Source organism: Micropterus dolomieu, linkage group LG17, assembly GCF_021292245.1.
Source record: "Micropterus dolomieu isolate WLL.071019.BEF.003 ecotype Adirondacks linkage group LG17, ASM2129224v1, whole genome shotgun sequence".
In the NCBI taxonomy this organism is placed as follows: domain Eukaryota; kingdom Metazoa; phylum Chordata; class Actinopteri; order Centrarchiformes; family Centrarchidae; genus Micropterus; species Micropterus dolomieu.
Window position 1 is genome coordinate 19,614,923 of NC_060166.1, and position 18,997 is coordinate 19,633,919.

At 42.4% G+C, this 18,997-nt stretch overlaps 1 protein-coding gene across 1 annotated transcript in view; it reads left to right on the forward strand.

The window, feature by feature from the left end:
- The first annotated feature begins 7,641 nt into the window (after window positions 1–7,641).
- Window positions 7,642–18,997, forward strand: part of LOC123986096 (glutamate receptor 4-like) — a 77,570-nt gene continuing 66,214 nt past the window's right edge. The window contains exons 1-2 of the mRNA XM_046074177.1: window positions 7,642–7,738; window positions 10,425–10,583. Coding sequence (XP_045930133.1) covers window positions 7,645–7,738; window positions 10,425–10,583 — 253 coding nt within the window. The 5' untranslated portion in view covers window positions 7,642–7,644. The remainder of the gene's footprint in view (window positions 7,739–10,424; window positions 10,584–18,997) is intronic.

The following is an 18,997-nucleotide window of genomic DNA, read 5'->3' on the forward strand; positions in this document are numbered from 1 at the left end:
ACAAGGTACTGGAACCCACGGCGGCGCAAGTCCAAAATCCGGCGGACTGTATAAGCGGGGAAGCCATCAATCATCTGTGGAGGTGGAGGAGGGGGAGGAGCCAACGGGCTGGTGGAAACAGGTTTGATGCGTGAGACATGGAACGAAGAGTAGACCCGAAGGGAGCGAGGCAGTTTGAGCCTGACCACCGTGGTGATATTGGTGGTGGTGATTGATAACTGTCCACTACAAACGGGCCAATGAATCTGGGCGACAGCTTCCTAGAGTCTGTCTTAAGGGGCAAGTCCCTGGTGGAAAGCCAAACCCTATCCCCCACAGAGTAGTTGGGCGCCGGGGTGCGGTGGCAGTTGGCAAAATGTTGGTCCCGACCTGAGGCCTTGAGAAGAGCCGAACTGGCAGGCAGAGACGAAAGACTTCGTGTCCGCCTCCTTCTGACTGGGTCTGGTACAAAAGACGTCCAGGGGGGGCGTTACCTGGATCAGGTTGAGTGCGTAGGGCTGCCCTGACCTCGTTCTCAATTCCCCAGGTCACCACCCCAACGACACAGGCGGCAGGCACAACGGTGTCAGGAGGCGGGCGAGACTCCTCCTTGGAAAACAGAGAGGGCATCGGGCTTGATGTTGCAAGAGCCGGGCCTGTAGGTCAGAGTGAAGTTAAATCGACTCTCTCCCTGGAGAGAGTCAAGTGGTAAAGGGTATTTATTCTTCACAGTTATGTTATCCATCCTCTATAATCGATGCAGGGGCGATGTGTCTTGTCTTTCTTCTCCACAAAGAAGAAGCCGGCTCCTAGGGGTGATGAGGATGGACGAATTATCCCAGAAGCCAGGGATTCCTCAGTATAGGTCTCCATAGCCTCTCTTTCTGGCTTAGAGATACTATACAGGCGACTGTTGGGAAGGGGGGTGCCAGGCAGCAGGTCTATGGCGCAGTCATAGGGACGATGAGGTGGTAGGGATAGCGCCTGCTGCTTACTAAAAACCTCCTGGAGGTCATGGTAATCTTCGGGAACGAGGGAGAGGTCAGGCGCGGGTGGGCTGGCTACCTGGCGGGAGAGAGATTGGGGCAAGGCAGACTGCAGACAACAGGCATGGCAATGGGTTATCCAACTAGTAACCTTAGCTGAGGTCTAGTCAACACTCGGGTTGTGTTTTACCAGCCAGGGATGGCCCAAGATAACAGGAACAAAAGGTGAGTCAATTATGTAAAATCTTCTTTTCTTGATGGTTACCAGACAACTGGAAATGTACGGTGCTGGTTTGGTTTGTAACTGTAGCGAGGAGGCGCCCATCAAGCGTGTTGACCTCCAACGGCTCAGCTAGGGGTTCAGTGGGAAGTCCCAACTGCTTGGCCAGTCTGCCATCTAGAAAACTGATCAGCCCTAGAATCGATAAGAGCTAGTACATCAACTGACTGACCTTTCCAGATGAGAGTGGCATGAAGTTGAGTTCTAGGATGGGAAGATAAAGGTAAAACTGTCCAGCTCGCCAGGATCCGCCCCTCCCCTAGCGAGCCCTCCTGTTTGACGGATGCTGTGGGCAGGTGCCGATGAAATGGCCCTGCAGCCTGCAGTAAAGGCAACTGGTGTCGGTTCTGCGGCGCTGGCGCTCCTCTGCATCGAGGTGGTACCGACCCAGCTGCATAGGCCGCTGCTTCTCTCTCCGCCGCTCCCGGCACCGGCTGTCCACACGAATTGCTAATGAGATCAAATCATCCAGGTTAGTGGGTTCGGGGTACGAAATAAGTTCATCCTTAATTAACTCAGACAATCCCTGAGAGAAAGCCGCCTGCAGTGCTTCACTGTTCCAGCCATACTCAGCTACTAGGGTGCAAAACTCAATAGCATATTCTGCTACACTGCGTGCCCCTTGCCGAAGAACTCTAAGTCTCTTAGAAGCATCTTTACCTCGAATGGGATGATCAAAGACCTTACGCATCTCAGTGGTGAAGGCGGCGTAAGAAGCAGTCGTAGCAGAAGGTTGGTCCAAGTGAGCTGAGGCCGAGGCCAGTGCCTCCCCTTTGAGCAGCCCCATCAGGTAGGCAATCCTGGCCCAGTTGGTGGAGTAGGTCCGGGGCTGTTGGTCAAAAACTAAACCACACTGCATCATAAAGGCTTTGCACTGACCTAAATTCCCATCATACCTTTCTGGCGTCGGGACCCAAGGTTCCCGATCTGCTGGGGTGCAAGGCGAACTGGCTGGGTCAGGTATAGTTGGAGCGGCCGAAGCTGGGGCTGGGGATGGGGCTGCAGCTGCGGCTGGGGCTGCAGTGCCAATCTGGGTCTGCAGGCTGACAACACTCTTAGTTAACTGCTGTAATCCCTCCGTGACTTCCCAGAGAACCCGGCTGTGCTCTCCAAGCACATTCTCCTGTGTGATGCAGACACTGAGACAAAGCAGCAGTTAAACAAGGCAGGGGGAGGTGGCAGGGAGTCTCTTTCCAAGCAGTGGAGCGTGAGGGCTGGCTGGCTGGCGTGGCTGGCGTGGCAGAACAAAAACACACCAAGCATGCCTCACTCACCCAAAGGAAAAAAAACAAATCAAAACACACTCACTCAGTCCCAAACTCAGGTGAGAGATGCAGGGTTCATGACACAGACAGACCGACATTGCCATCCCTAAAGGCACAGGATTTTGGTCTTGATTATGAAGAAAATGCGCGTTGGGTTTGAGGCTCAATAACCACGAATCCTTCCAATATTTATGTTTTGGTGGTGAAACATGGCTGTTTCAACCATGATTCAGCCAGATTTGGCAGAGTCTTAGAGGCAGTTGAGATAGTTGAATTGTTGGCACAGGGCCAGGTTGGCCATGTTATGTTTGAACTCGGCCAGTAGAGACTTGGAATTAGACTTGTAAATTTGTTCTCCAAACATGTACTGCTGTAATGCCATATCGACTAATCTTAATCTGATTAACACATTTTGCAGCAGGAAATGAGGGAACCAGTGTACAAAATGGGATTGCTCATCTGATTTGTCGAGAAATATCCAAATGAAAGGTAAAGATGTCTTTGTTAATCACCATCATATTGCCTATTTTAACTCAATATGGTTTGAGTCTAGAGTACAAAGCTAACATTAGAGTGTCAATTACCACCTGGCTATATGACTCTCAGTTGATGGTTCTTTATTACCAAGGTGGTATATTGACTATGAACTAGGTAATTGACGTTGGTCAATCCAGCAGGAGAGTATGCCTGGGAGGCAACGGATATACGGATGAATGGATTTAGATGTATTGGAGATTAGACATACTGTGAGATATGGGAGCAATATTTTTCTAGTGTGACATCATATTGAACAGAAAGGTGTGTCCTATGTGTGCATAAAGTTTAATCTTGTAACCACTAATTCCATGTGTTCAGTTAAACTGTGTAATAAGAAGATGTAGGTCATTCATTAGCTGTAGCATTATTTGCTTTTGGCAGCGCTGTATAATGAATTCATGCCCTCACTGAATTCTACAAAATCCTTGTTTTTGCTTAAATGTCTGCAGTTAAATAAAATAGTTTTAATCTTAACATTTTATAATATAGTGCATTAATAATGTGTCTCAGGACCATTGTCTGCATTTGAAGCAATGGAAAATGTCATCTCTACAAAAAGGGCAATGCTAGAGATACTGGGTTTCAAGAGGAGACAGACAAATCATTTTGTCCTCCAGGTGCATCAACAGTGCTTGCAGAGGTTGCATGTTTGTAGGTATGTAAAACAAAGATTTTTCGGTTGTTGTCTTCTTGATTGATTGCTTGAATCTTTCCTTTATATCCTTACAGTCCCTGTCAAGGACAAATAATTATTCAAAACACAATTTCATGTCAAACAGACAATCAGGAATTCAACTGTTTATTTAATTGATCAATTTGTTGCTTGTACTGATCAGTCTATGGCTGGGCTTACACTCAAACCTCCATTTAGACTACTCCTTTTACCTGAGCTGTATGTCTTTGGACTCTGGAAACTTAAGCACCTGGAAGAGCCCCATGCAAACCTGGTGACGGAAACCCACACAGCACCATGGACAAGATTCGCAGTCATGACCTTCTTCCTTTGAGGTATACTGGGGTATACTCATTTTCTACATTTTTCTCTTTCAAACACACTAGTAATGAAGCCACTACCTGTATATTTAAATTATATTTAAATGTACCTTCTTTTTAACTATAATGAAAAGAAATAGTTTTCTGAACATTTACTGACTTAACTTTTGTCCTGAAGGGCTAGGACAAGAAAGAACACATTAATTTGGGTAGCATTGTTGATATGGGAGGGCAAATGAGTGTGAGTGTTAACAGTTATGCAACACTTTGACACTTTCTTGATTTTGGGTGCCTTGTTTTATACAAAGAAAGCATCTTCTTCAATAGATTTCTCTTTGTATTATTACTGATATGGATTATTGATGAAGCTCATAACGAATATGTTTTCAGAGATGTACTGATGTACTGTCAGAGGTTGACCATTAATGATGTCATGTGGAGTTCAACGAAACATACCTCTGTAAAAATTCCCTTAAACGCCCACTAAGTCACCCCACTGTATAAGCTACATATTCCCATGGGGAAACCTTTGAAAATGTGTATACCACAACCTTCAGCACAATTTACATACTGTACATAGCCCGCTGGTTGTAAAACCTGAGGTCAGACTGAACAAGCATGAAAACACACTGCTAAGAAACATCAATATAAGGCATTACAACATTCAGTGAGCATTCATAAATAAGTAAGAAAACTGAGCCAATGAACTCCCTTTATGAGACATGTTCAGAATTTTACATCTGCAGTGATTGTGAGCTAAAAACAAACTGCAGTGAAACACAATTACCAAATAAAAACAAGGAAATCATCACACAGAAGGATTAACCCTGGTCTACCAAGAAAAGTTTTGGGGAAAAAACTTTAGATGAGTTTCCTTGCACTGCATCCTGCATACTCCGGTAAGCTGGCTGTTGTGTAAAGCCAGTACAAAGTACAGGGGATCTATTATGGCTGCAGACCTTGTTATGTAGCAGCATTGCCAACGTTTTATAGAAAGTTACAACCAGGTGAAAATGTCCCTACAATATGCTTATGTTTCTATCTGGAACAAATGGTGGACTATTCCAGACAGAATTTCAACATGCCTGTAAGACTTGAAAGCATTTAAATTGTAAGAAACAGAACGTAATTTGACCTATCATTTTTACTTATAACACAACAACAACAAAAAAGAATTGCAGCGATAGCCTACACTTTTTTTCAAGAGACATTATATAGTGAGTAAGCCCTGGCTCTACCAAGAGTTGGTGTATTTGCAGCATAATGTCAATGTACAGGCAATGATACTGTTTTTCTGAGGTGGTCAAGCACTTTCCCACTTCGCATTGCACACACACCGTCATTAAAGTTTGGTGTAACTTTCTGTATCTGTGGTTCAGATTAAGCCTTTTTAGATTAAGCCTTTTTGGTAAACACATTTATTCTTATGAACACAAGAAAATACATTTAAAAGTTGTTAAATTTTAGTTTAATGAATGCAGTGTCTGAAAATGTACTACATGCTATAGAACACATAAATATGTGATCCACAGCATGCACACTGATGTGCCATGGAGGCCAGTTGAAAGAGCCACAGTCTACAGCAGTAGGTGAGTTTACTAATTAGCACACCTCTACCCAGAGAGAACTAAATAATGAGAGTCTTCTTCTGGTATGGTGTTTGTTTTCAGCAAGGCCTGCCTGCAGACTCTGTGCTCTCAGTGGCACATGGTGTGAAAACAGTGAAGAGCCAGTTCCCCTCCTCGTCCTGCTGCCTGCATACAGCGCGGTTTAATTTCAGCACCATGGACAGAGTCCGTCAGTCTGGTACCCCTTGACAGCGTGAAGTTGAGAACGACTGGGTGCTGTGTTGTTTCAGTGCATTTAAAATTTGTCTCAACACATAACACGTACTTATCCTGTTGTACATGCCATTCTCTAATAAACCTTTAATCAGCCACACACACACACACACACACACACACACACACACACACACACAAACATATATTATATATATATATATATATCTTCCAAGCAGATCTCTAAGGCACTTCCACAGAAGATGGACGGTATAGATACACTTTAGTTGGCTGTCTTTAGTTAATAAAATCAACGTTTAATTAATACTGAGGGCCATCCTTGTGTGTTACCTGGAGCTGGCAGGGTCCAAGTCTCATTTTAAGTAAATTAGCACCCTGTCTGTATAAGAACGTGTAATATAAAATGTAAAGAAAAAATGTTGAACTCGCTTTTTTTCCCCAGGCTATTTCATTTACTCCTATACTCTGCTGCAGCCAACCGGGAAAACCCCTCAGAGATGGACAGACCGCATCTTTCACTGGGACAAGCCGTGAAGCATCCCTTTCGTTTTGCCATCTGGAAAAATGAAACTGTGCTCTCCACCGTGTAACTACGCGATCCCAGACCGTCTGTCAGTTTTACCGACCTGCTACCGGCAGGCTTGATAAAACGACTCTGGATGGGATATGGCTGTAACATAATGTTCTCTAACAGAATGTACTCCAGGCTATGATTGTCTTTCGCCGTTTTATTTTCTTATTTGAAGCTACACTAATCCTGGCTTTTATCGTTCTGTGTCGCTGAATGATCGCGTTTTCTTCTGTGGGTCTCTCTTCCTTTCCTTCCCCGTGGCCAGATGTTTATGCTCATGAGGTCGTGACGTTAAACATCCACAACGATGATTTTAGCGGGTCCCCAGGGCGCCATCAGCGTCCCACAGTTGTAGGTGGCCTGGAGTTTCCCCTCTGTCAGCTAGCCTACACGCTGCTGCCTTGGTGGGACGCACCGAGTCTGATTTGGACGCGGAGTGGACCAATGCGTCAGGATGACGATTGGGTTTGTAATGCAATTAGTTAGGTGCAGACAGAACCTCTCTGGCTTTCTTACTCTCACTTTAGTCTGCCTCACCAATCAAGACAACCAAAAGCACAACAGATCAAGAATCAACCCCTTCTTCCCTTGAAACACTTTCTCTTTTTGAGCACATACATTTATGTTAAACATATTTATGTTAAACATAACTGACCGGGGAGCGTGGTGACAGCTTACCCGGGGGGGACCACGACCGCGAAGAAGTGCGCGCTAGCACACGCACGCGAATCCTTTGAATATTATGCTTTTCCCTACATGAACCCCGGCCAATCCTTATCAATAGACTACAGCTATGAGATTCAGTCTTACAGTAAGTTAAAGACGGCAGACAGGGAAAAGTGGGAGATAGAGAGGAGAGGGGTAGAGAGAGAGAAAAAGAGGGTGTGTGGGTGAGAGAGGGAGAGAGAGAGACGGGGCGCGCATGTCCAGTTCTTCCATGCAGACTGCTCTCCCAGCTCGCCAATCATTCTGGCGAGTTTCCCCACTCTTTTTCTCTCCCAGTCTTTACATGTGCACCGGACGCACAGCTCTCTCCCAAGCGGACACTGCAGGGGAAGAAACGAACGAGCCCACCATGGAATAGGAATACTGCTGGACAAAACGGGGGAAAAACCTCTCTCATCTTTCTTCTTTCCCCTCCTTTTCCTTGTCGCCTTTTTCTCTCTCAGCATCTCCCCCTCTCCCTCTCGATGTCTCTCAACAGTTTCTGAAGGGATTGAAGGAAAGAAAAATGAGGATTATTATATTTTCTTGGCACTTTCTCGGGGTGTATTCCGCCCTTTGGGGGCTGACGACAGGGGCTTTCCCCAGCTCAGTGCAGATAGGTGAGTTGGAGGATTACTGATTTTACGCACGGGCACTCAGATCTGACATCCTACACTGAATATTATTGGATTTTAGCGGGCAGCATTCCCCAAGAAAAGGGGGCGCACCGGGACCCCTTCCAAAACACAAAATCATCGCACAACTCTAGACATTCACACAGGAATGATGGAACAACTGAACAAACAAGTATAGAAACACATTTTCCATCTGGTGCATATTTTCCTTACTGCTTTTTATCCAAGATATTTTGCGTAAAGGGGAGATTGGCGTCTTTGTCTCTGACTCATGGTTTAAAAACGCAAACTAACTCTTTCACTCTCTCTTTCCGTTTACTATATTTGCATGTATTTTAAAAGCTGATTTGGGCTCATGAATGTTTCAACGATCTTTTTCCCCTCTTGTCTTCTTCACTGTTTAGACACTGCAGCATTCTCTCTCTCTCTCTCTCTCTCTCTCTCTCTCTCTGCCCTTTTCCAGTTATCTTCATGTCAGTGCGGGAAAAACCTGTCTTTCAACCTGCCTTATAGATCAGAGATAAAGTTAACTAAATCTGGATCATCTTTGGTGTGCTCAGTGCATATGGACCACACAGGCATGGAGTTTCTCTTTTCTATCTCTCTTACACACACACATACATTCCTACAGACATGTGTGTGATAATGAATGCACTGCATCACTCCTTGTGGGGGGCAGCAGGGAGGTCCTATAATGAGATTCGGCTCCTTGACTCTGTCTCCTTACAGCTGCCAATAGACTTAATGCGCTAAATATTTCCTGTTTGACACACACACACACACACACACACACACACACACACACACACACACACATATTTGCACAGGTTTTGCACATGTACAGTTTTCACATACAGTTATAAACATGCACACATACTGCATGCGGTGCACACAGCTGCAAATATGCATTCACATTCATGTGCAGCATGTGAGTGCACACTTTTACACAGGAAAGCATACATGTGCGCGCACACACACACACACGCATGCATGCACATACATACTATGAGAAGCACATGGGATCGTGCAGAAGCACACACAATGAACTCTTTCCTTCTCTCCCACCGATGGTCCTCCTCAAACACTCTAAAATACATACAGGATCATTCGGCTCTCCAGCAGTTCACTTGAGGAGTCATTTGCATATCTCTGCATTGCACAGAGTGTAATGTCAGTGGAAGCACACACGGCACCTTTTTTTCTTTTCTTTTTTGCGTGCCTGTGCGTAAGAGAAACAAAGATTGACACAGATGAGAATGTTTGTGAAATTTCCTCGAGATACTGGCGCGTGTCATGTTGGGACATATCTAGACTCCTCACCTAGTTGAGTGTGTGAATGTGTGTGTGCACTAAAGTGGAGTTCAACCCATTTAACAGAAATCACGTTTTTATCCCCTTTGCACAATTCACCAAATCTAATGTGAGTTTGATGTAAATTAAACCACATTAATCATTGCAAAAAATATGCTTTGCACATTACCCACACATATTCAGGATTTGTTGTCTTTGTGTATGCATGTGTGTGTTTAGTGTCTGGCTTTGGTTACCATATCTACAAAAGAGAAATTCTAAGAAACACAGAGAAAGAAACAAGGGAAGGTAATGCAAACTTTGAACATAAATAAGACATGGACAGACACAAAGATAAGTGTTATGTGGTAAGGATTGCCTGTCCGATATGCTCTGCCTACACACTCCTCCCCTGTCATCTTTTCTCCCTCCCCCCCTTTCTCTCTCTCTCTCTCTCTCTCCTGATGCAATGTCAAAGCTTCACAGTCTGCTAGTGTAATCCAATTCAGTTGAGTTGAGTCTGATTCAGTTAAACTTAAGTCACATCGGTTTATTTCAATTACTTTCATCCTACTGCATGAATCTATAACATTTACATAACAAACACATTTATATCAGTGGTATCCACAGCAGTTCAACAAAACAACACGTCTATTCAGGTAATGAAGTTTTAGACACAGAAGATGACCCTTATCTCTCTTTTCCACAAATATTCACATGTTCTTCCTCTCCCTCTTAACTCTGATATTTAGGGCTCTCTACTGTCAGCTTCACTGTTTCTCATCATCTCTTCTTCCCCTCTAATTCTCATTTTGTCAGATGGGCCATATTGAGGGATACCCTCATTTTTAAAGGCCAACTGACAATTAGCACTCACCTCCCTCTTCCTTTCTTTTTGCATGGCCCATGCTCTTCCTTTATTTAGCTGACACTTTCTGATTTGGCCTTCATCCTCTGTTTTCGTTTATGCCCTCTCCAACTCATTATCTCTTTCACTGCCTTCCTGTCGGCTTTGCTGTCGCCCTTTTCTTCTCCTCTCCTTTCTCCCGCTCTGTTTTTCTTAGATTTCATCAATGAAATGCAGTGTGGGTATCTGTAAGTGCGTTTGTACTCGTGTTTATGTGCATTTGTGAGTGAGGATGTGCCGAAAGACAAATCACCTTTTGAAAAAAGGCTAATGAAGATCTTGGCTTTTTTCTCTCTCTCCCCCTCCTCTGTTTTCTCTGCCCTCCCTCCCCATCTATCTTTCTTTCCCCACATTACTCCCTTTCTTCCTGTCTCTCTCCCTCTCTCACCATGCTCCCATCCAACCCCTCTCCACCCTACATTAACTCACTTCCTCTCCTCTCCATCATTTTCTTCTCCCCTCTGCCCTCTCTAGGTGGGTTGTTCATTAGGAATACTGATCAGGAGTATACAGCTTTTCGACTAGCTATCTTCCTACACAATACCAGCCCAAATGCTACGGAAGCTCCCTTTAACCTGGTCCCACACGTCGACAATATAGAGACTGCCAACAGCTTCGCCGTAACCAATGCATGTAAGTATTCAAACCTGTGTGTGTGTGACTGAAAATGAGGCTGAAGTAAATACATGCAACTGTTTTCACCCTTTCTTTCCCTCCATCTCTGACATCCTTAATCGCTTGCTCTCGCCATGTTTGTTTTTCAGTCTCTATCTATTCTCTTCTGATCGCACTGTTGGATAGAGATGTATTTAATTAGGGACTCGAGTTGTTTAAAGGATCAGGTTGCATCTTCATTATCTGTGTTGAAAAAGTCTCTTCTGCTACACTTGCTGTGCAGATTGTCATTTTGAAATGTTGATTTTAGACACTGTGAAGTACTTTTTAATAATGCAAGGCAAGGCAGTTTGAGGTAATGTCAGTGGTGCCAGCAATTATGGCCAATATGTTATTCATACTTTCGCTCCTCTATGTTATTTACACGTATTACCACTTAGCACTATCTATCCCATTTGCAAAAAAATTCAGCCTATTACAAATATAAACTTTGTCTCGGAACAGTTGCAGACAGTGATTAAAATGGGTCCTTTGTGTTCTGAACAGAGGGGAACAGTTGGTACTTGTGTCCTCTCTGATCTTTTGAAGGATGACAGCTATTTTTTTTACCATCCCTCTCTTTTCTCTGGGAGATGAGATATAATCCTTTACACTCCCTCTTGACCTGGAAGCCTGCGAGAGAGTTTGTGATGTTTGTGCTTAACAAGTCAGTGTTAACAAGGCTATGCGGGCAGCCAACAGTTCAGAACTGCTCTGCATGCTACAGGTGTCTGTGTGTGTGTGTGTGTGTGTGTGTGTGTGTGTGTGTGTTTAAATATTAAAAATGGTGTACTGAAGGTTTCCATTTATCACGATACGTGCAATTTATTTTTTATGTTTATGTATCTTCCTTTACAAAAAGACTACTCATGTTGTGTCATAAAAACAATACCACTGTTCACAGTGTCTCAAAAATCTTAAAAAGACTTAGAAGAAGGATTATCTGTGTCTAGCCCTTGTTGACCATAGAGTCAGCACTACCCATTGAACATCTTTGTTTGGACTAGTTGAGGAAGTGTAACTTCTTTCCTTCAAAACTTGTGGAAAGCACTGCAATTTACTGCAAATGATCTATAATATTTTGTCATCACGGAAAAAAGATTGTTGACATAATCATTGTTAATGTTTCATCTGCTAGGACTGAGAGATGACCTTACATGGCAGGTTTGCTTACTCTAGCTTCTTGCTTACAGTGATAGAGCTTTGCTGTGACTGACGAAGTTGGGTTATTTGCTTTCTGACATCTGCTGGTTTATGCCACACTACTCTAAATGCCTTTGATGTTGATGTGTGTGTCTCTGTGTGTGCTTGTGAGTGTTGAGATGAACTAATCTCTAAAGGTCACCCTTGCTGTAATTCTCAGTGCCTGAGAGGGGACAAAGGTTCTTTTATAACTTGAAAGACCGTCATAAAGTTTTTAATGTTGTGTTTTTAATACATGTAGCTGAGTTATTTGCAAAATTTGAGTAGTGGGGCTAAGCAGTGTGTGGTGGTTATTTTGATGAAGAGCATAACATGATGATAATATGAAAATCAATTTATCTTGCTGTAAATTACAAATGTGTTCAGAGCAAAACATTATGCACTGTCCTTACAAGCTGAATTTCCCTCATGGGTATCATATCAAATCATATCATACCCCATCATTAACACAGTCCTATGGCGCATCAAGCCTATTTTAGGGATTTTTTGAAGGGATTGCACTGTAATGTTTCACCTACTTATGCCATTAAAATTTAACAAATAGACCACTGGGGCTGTTAACTAGGCAGGGCTAACAAAATCAATACAGTATAATACAACAATACAGTACTTCTCCTCATGATATTACATCATTTTGTTTAACAAGATTCTTTAAATATCTGTAGGTTGTAAATGAAAGCTGATACAAGCTGCTCCATTGTCAAACAAGGCTTCTGAAAATGTCAAAGAAATGGTCCTCCAAAGAGTGCTTCTTGAATATCATCTAGCAATTGATTCATGTTGTGTTGCACATGAGTAAAATAAATTTTGACATTTTATATCCCTGGAGGGTATTATTATCGGATTTACCTACAGCCAAATGCAAGTCACATAGTGTCATAAATCAAAATGGTGTAATGCATTTTCAAAGGTTGTTTGTTTCCTGCCCCCTGTAGTGTAACCCCACATTAATGAATAGACAAGTTAATACAACCTACAATGATAGGAAAATTAATAGTTCATCTATTGCCTCCTACCCGCAAACATCATCACATGATGCGCACAATTTATCTCTGTTTTCTGTTAAGCTGTGTGAGTGGGAAGGTACACACTGAATACACATCCGGTGGCTTTCTTATAATGTCAGGGAAGAAGTATGAATTTTATTAGTGATGAGTAAAGGGCTGTGCTGAGGGGAAATATTGGCACAATCAGTTCTGAATGTACAATATTTATGCATACACTGAAGCCCAACTAACTAAGATGTGTTACAGTGGGTGTCTCGCTCTCTCTTTGTACTCTCACTCCTATTTCTACTATAGCCACTTAAACCACAATGACCTGCCTGTGGTTTAGTTATAATAAATTCATGCTGTGCAGCCAAACCTTAAAACCCAGATAACATTATTTTAAATCCTACTTGATATCCTAAAGTTCTCATAGGTATCAAGTGTGTTTGACTAAATGTTGTAAAATGATGCACTATAATATTTCTGTTTGATTGATGTGGTGGAAATCTGAATATAAAGATTGAACACAAGCTTGTCTTTATAGATTTTATTAAAGCTGACTGATGAAGAGGGCGTTTCATGCTGTAAGTCTCTATAATCAGTCAGGCATGTACACAGAAACAACTGTGGTTAGCAGGTAGAGGAGAAGAAGGTTGCTTATTTGTTAGAACTGATTTAAACTGGATGTGTGGTCAACACAGACAGCTTACGCGACAAGTCAGTAAGGTCAGTCAGAGTGCAAAAGTTCAGCAATAAGCTTCCACACAACATAGTCACACAATAAAAGACACACAACAAAATTTTCAATTACAAAGCCAACAATATTTTTTATTATTGTCAAGAAGACCAAAACGGAGAATGACTTTTACCAAGCCTAACGTTGCTAATCTATCCATCGTCAACCACATATCCTACGTACAGGGTTGCGGGGGCTGGACCCAATGCCAGCTGACATTGGGCGACACAGATCACCAAAGTTAATACAATTTATCCTGAGGACAACATGAATGTCTGTACCAAATTTAGTGTCAATCCTTCCAATAGTTAGAAAAAACTGTAAACCTTATAGTGGCTCTAGACGAAAAGTCAGGTGATCAACAAAGTCAGTAAGATTCATTCTCTGGACACCATTGATATCTGTACTTAAATTCATGCTAGTTCATCCTTAAACACAAGTCAACAAGCCATGCTGTTGCACTGGCTGACCATGAACTTTGCCATGAACATAGTTCATTCATAGTTTATTTTGAGTCATTCTCATCTAAATACTGTGAATACTCAATATATTCACTAATGCACCAAATGTGTATTCCTCCATGGCTGGAAATAGTCCCCAACAAATGCACAATGGGTTCATGTTTTAGTAAAGTTTGCATAAAGCTACAGTGCCCAGCTGTTTGAGGAAACTAAGCAGCCCATTTAAAATTTGTGACCCAATTATGGGAAGATTTATGTCTTTAGTTGAAACAAATGAGCTTCGGGCTCAGAGAGGTTTTGAGAGACAGACTGACATATTGTTGGTTTTGGTCTTTGCAAATTCTACTTTGGTGTTTCTGCTCAGCTACCAACTTTCTTGCTGTTTGTCTTCCTCTCTTACCTGTGTGTCTTCCCACTTCCCTTTCCAGAGCTTATCTCTGCCTACCTATTGTCTCTCTACCTTTCTCTTACAGGTGTTCCCCCCCCCCCCCCCCCCCCCCCCCCCCCCCCCCCACACACACACAAACACATAAAAACTCATACAGTCATTGGGCCATTACAGTAGTGAAAATGAAGCTCTTCTATGTGAACTGTCTTCTCTCCCGCAGGCTACACATAACAACCATGACCACTTGACTCTATTTCTCTCTGTCCCTCCTCCTCTTTCTTTCTTGCCCATTTGCTTTCTCACTTGTCCCGTCTATCTAATTCTCCACTGTCATTCTCCCACCTTGTCCCCTCATCTCCTCAGATTCTTTCTTGCTTTTTCTGCTCCTCTGTTTTTTGTCATGTTTTGCCGTCTCTCCCCTCCACACAGGCGTGGTGAATGGATCTCTAAATTAATCCCTGACTCTTGCTCTGGGTGGTGAGCAACGCTCCGCATTAGAATAGGGAATTCTGCCTCTGACCTTGGCTAGTTCCTCTCTATTCTAGTATTCAGGAAGCGTGAACGGATCATAAAAATCCCTGGTCCCCATCGTTTTCCCTATTCACTGAGGAATACAACCCATTTCCTTGTCCCAGGGTCACATTCCATATATCCTGTCTTCCTTGGTTTTTTCCTATGTGCACATGCATACATGTGTGTCTGTCTCTTTTGTACTATATAGACAGGTATGCATAGGTGTGTATTTATGTCTGACTTTCTGTATAAATGTGTGCGTGTGTGTGTCTTTTTGATGTGCCTCAGCCAGAGAAGAACACTATTCCACTGGGCTCACCCCTGCTTCTCAATTCCCTGGTTTATAGAAAATAATGCACATGGATTAGCATGACCAAAAGCTGCCATGAAAAGTGTGTGTGGTGATATTTCTGTCCATATTGAATGCATGTATGCAAACCTGTGTGTGACGGAGGTGCATGGGCACATATGAATGTGACTGTGTGTGTGTGTGCGCAGTGAAAGAAAATTGCTGAGACTGAGTGTGATAAAGATAGACAGAAAGTGATAAGGTGAATTAGGGATGGAGGAGGAAGAAATGGAGAGGAAAGGATTGTAACAGAGAGGTGGTTATGCCTGGTTTGTGGTGACAGAGCTGAGAGACACAATGATGTGCTGCCACGGCGGTAAATGTGATTCTTGATATGTGGGATAATACTTCTATTTTAATTAATTTCATGTCCAGAGCTAAGACAAATGATAAATGCTTCAATTCTGTTCTGTACCTACTATACTACAGTAATGATAATGATGATAATATGTACTGTGGTGTAATAGTTTAGGTGGTTGATTATTGCATTGATTCATCCCCTCTAAATTTGTCATCTTGAGTTAATATAGATTATGTCTATAGTGAATCATTAACAAATCAATATTGTATTATTGGCTGCCACAGATTTACATGCAGGTTGCACCTGATTATCTTTGCAGCCGGACTGAGTCAAACTGTTTGAGTAAGAATCTCCATGAGGTGTCACTCTTGTTTTGCCCCTCTGTTGTTAGGAGTTAAAGGAGCTATATGTATTCTTTTAATGAAATCACTTATCAGTTAATCACTTCTTTATTGCCTATATGTTAAAGAGTCACATAAAAATGAACCATACGCCTGCTTTCTCTGCCCCTTGGAACAGCTTTTATGCTGTGTCCTGTATGAAGAAATCATGTAGGATTTTATGCATGTGTGCTCCATAGCCTCTTGCCTACTGATTTTGAACTCTACACACAGCACCAACACCGCAGTTAACAAAATAGAGTCCGCTAACACCAAAACATGACCAGCACAACACAGAATCCAACACAAACTCCACGTAAGGATAAACAACAACAAAAAGGTTTGCTTTGGATATAAAAACTGACACAGAGTTGGCATTCATCCTAATAGACAGGTAAACTCACATTACTGCAAAGCATGTGAAATATATTGTGATTTTGTGCTTTAGTTGGCTCAAGTTAGATAATATTAGCTTGCCGGCTAACACCAACCAGTTGCTAACGTTATCCGTTGCAAAATACTAGTTGAATGTGGGGCTGAACATAACGATTATTTTTTTAAATCGATTAATCTAACCATTCATTTTTTGATTAGTCGATTAATCTAACGGCTAATTCTGTGTATTCTAAAGGGGGAAAAAATGCTTATTACTTGATTAACATACCAATTTATCCAAAATAAATATCAAAAACAGTCAAAACATGTCTAATCAATAAATCAATATTTTATTCAATCATCCTCGTGAAGCACATTAGAATAATGACAAGAGTAGCATATCTTAAAATGAATCAATTTTCAGTCACTGATGTGTTGTGATAATAACAGAAATTAATTAGTCTACTTTACTTAAAACTTTAAATGTTGCTGACATGGATTTATTTCAATATTGAGTAAAGCAGTATGACCATCACAGGCAAATGTATTTCTGCATCAGTGTGGGGCAGAGAAAATAACTGAAACAATTCACAGAGTGTGCAGACAGTTACAGATTGTCTGTTATGTTAGAGTTCGGCTGTTTGCTCGCTCATACGTGGCCGTTAAATAAACAGAAAATATGAAACGGCTGAACGTTAGATAGACATGGCGTAAGTTACGTTACCATGACAGCAGCGGGACAGAAATGACTTGTAACATGAAGGCGATGAAGAAATACATTTTAACGGACTACTTGTGTGTACTGATAATGTGCCATGCTTGTGTGGAGACAGAAAGTAAACACGATTTGCGGTGCTGCCGTCTAAACAAAGTGCTCCGGGATACTTTCGCTTCACATGTTCATGCTGCCTCACGTATTCGTGGACAGCAGCTGTGCTGCAGTGAAGCTATTTCCAATTCACAGAGCTCACGGAGCAGCACGTTGTTGAGTGTCTGTCTAAAATATTCCCAGACTTTAGATGGTCGAAGGCGCGGTGTTGCAGATAAGGCTTGTCTGGGGGAATCCCTGCTGACACCCCATTCAGCGAGGCTTCGACGCACGTAATGCGAGTCAACGTATTTACGTAATCGATTACGTCGAATCTTATCCGCTCCAGGCCCAGTTGAATGGATTGCCTCAATACTTCACCAGCTAACATGATCCATATCACTACAGTGTGCCGGTATTATGTAAAAGCGTTGCCTGAAAGAAATGACATAACAGTATAAAGCAAATGTGAGCTGGAGCACCTGCAGAAGCACATGCTTGGAAACTTAATGGTTGCAATCTGCCACGGACCGGCGTTATAGGCGGGCCCCTTTCTTTTTTTTTATTTACGTGTATTTATATATGTTTTGATGTGTATTTAAGTGTAATGTTTGAAGTTATAATCTTATTAAAAGGTATTTGATGTTTGAATTTTGACTGTTTGATTGTTTACAAAAAGGGGTTTCCCTCTCTTAACAGCAGCATCTCGGTAACGTTATAGCTAGCCTACTCCATGTGCTCGGTTTTGCCTAAGCTAGCTAGCTAGATTAAATTAATTGTGAAAGTGGAAAATATGGATATACGAAGGTTTTTCAAATCGCCAGCTTCTGGAAGAATGACACTATAACACCTGTGGCACCTGAAATACCTACAAGGACAGACGACAGTGATGGTGGAGCCTTGGCTAGCAGCACCAGTCATGATCCTGCACCAAGCCATGGTTTTTCTGACGCTAGCCAGTCTGGTGAGCCTGTTACGGTGGGACCGAGCAGGCCAGTGGAATTATTCACACACTCTGTGTGTGACCATGGCACTGATGAACCCCAGCAGCTGATTTTTGACAAATACCCTGTGAAACTGTATGGACTGAAAAAGCGTTCTTTTAGCTGCAGTTGGTACAAAAACAGGGATTGGCTTGAATACTCGTTGAAAGCAGATGCGGCATTTTGTTTCCTATGTTGCAAATTCAGTTCCTCAGACACAGCATTCACCATGAAAGGATTCACTGATGCACGAACATGAACATGCAACTGAGACTAGTAACCCAGCTGGCATTTTAACGTCGAGTCACTGTTGAAACAACGTCAGGTGCCAGTGTTGGATAACTGTTGGATTTTGTTTAGATTTTGCATCTAATCAACGTCATTCCAACATCACGTTTCTCAACATAGGTGAATTCGCCAACATTGAATCGACATTGATTTTAGTTTAGATTTTGCAAATCCAATCAACGTTGAAATTTCAACGTCACTATAAAGTCCTGCTTTTCAACAGTTTATTTTGTTAAACTGTTTTCACTAAAGTATTGATGTGTTCAACAGTAACACCAAACACCTTGAAATGGATACATAAACACTAAGGTTGCGGACATGCCAGCTAGAAAGAAGCAGATTGGTCAAAGCAAATTAATAAAGACATTTCAGTGGCGTAAGAAAAGTGCTTTATTACATGGCTGCAAGTGTGCCAACATTTCACAGAACAATTTTACACACCTTATTTTTTACAGCCCATTTTGCCAAATCACTTCTTAGATCACTTGATTCCTCCTCGGACAAAGTTCCAATTTCTGAATCACTTTCACCATCACTGTCCGGCGGGTGGTGATCATCTCGATACTCGTCTTCTCCTGTATCAGACTGCTCCTGTGTCTGTATGTCTTTTGGGCTATCA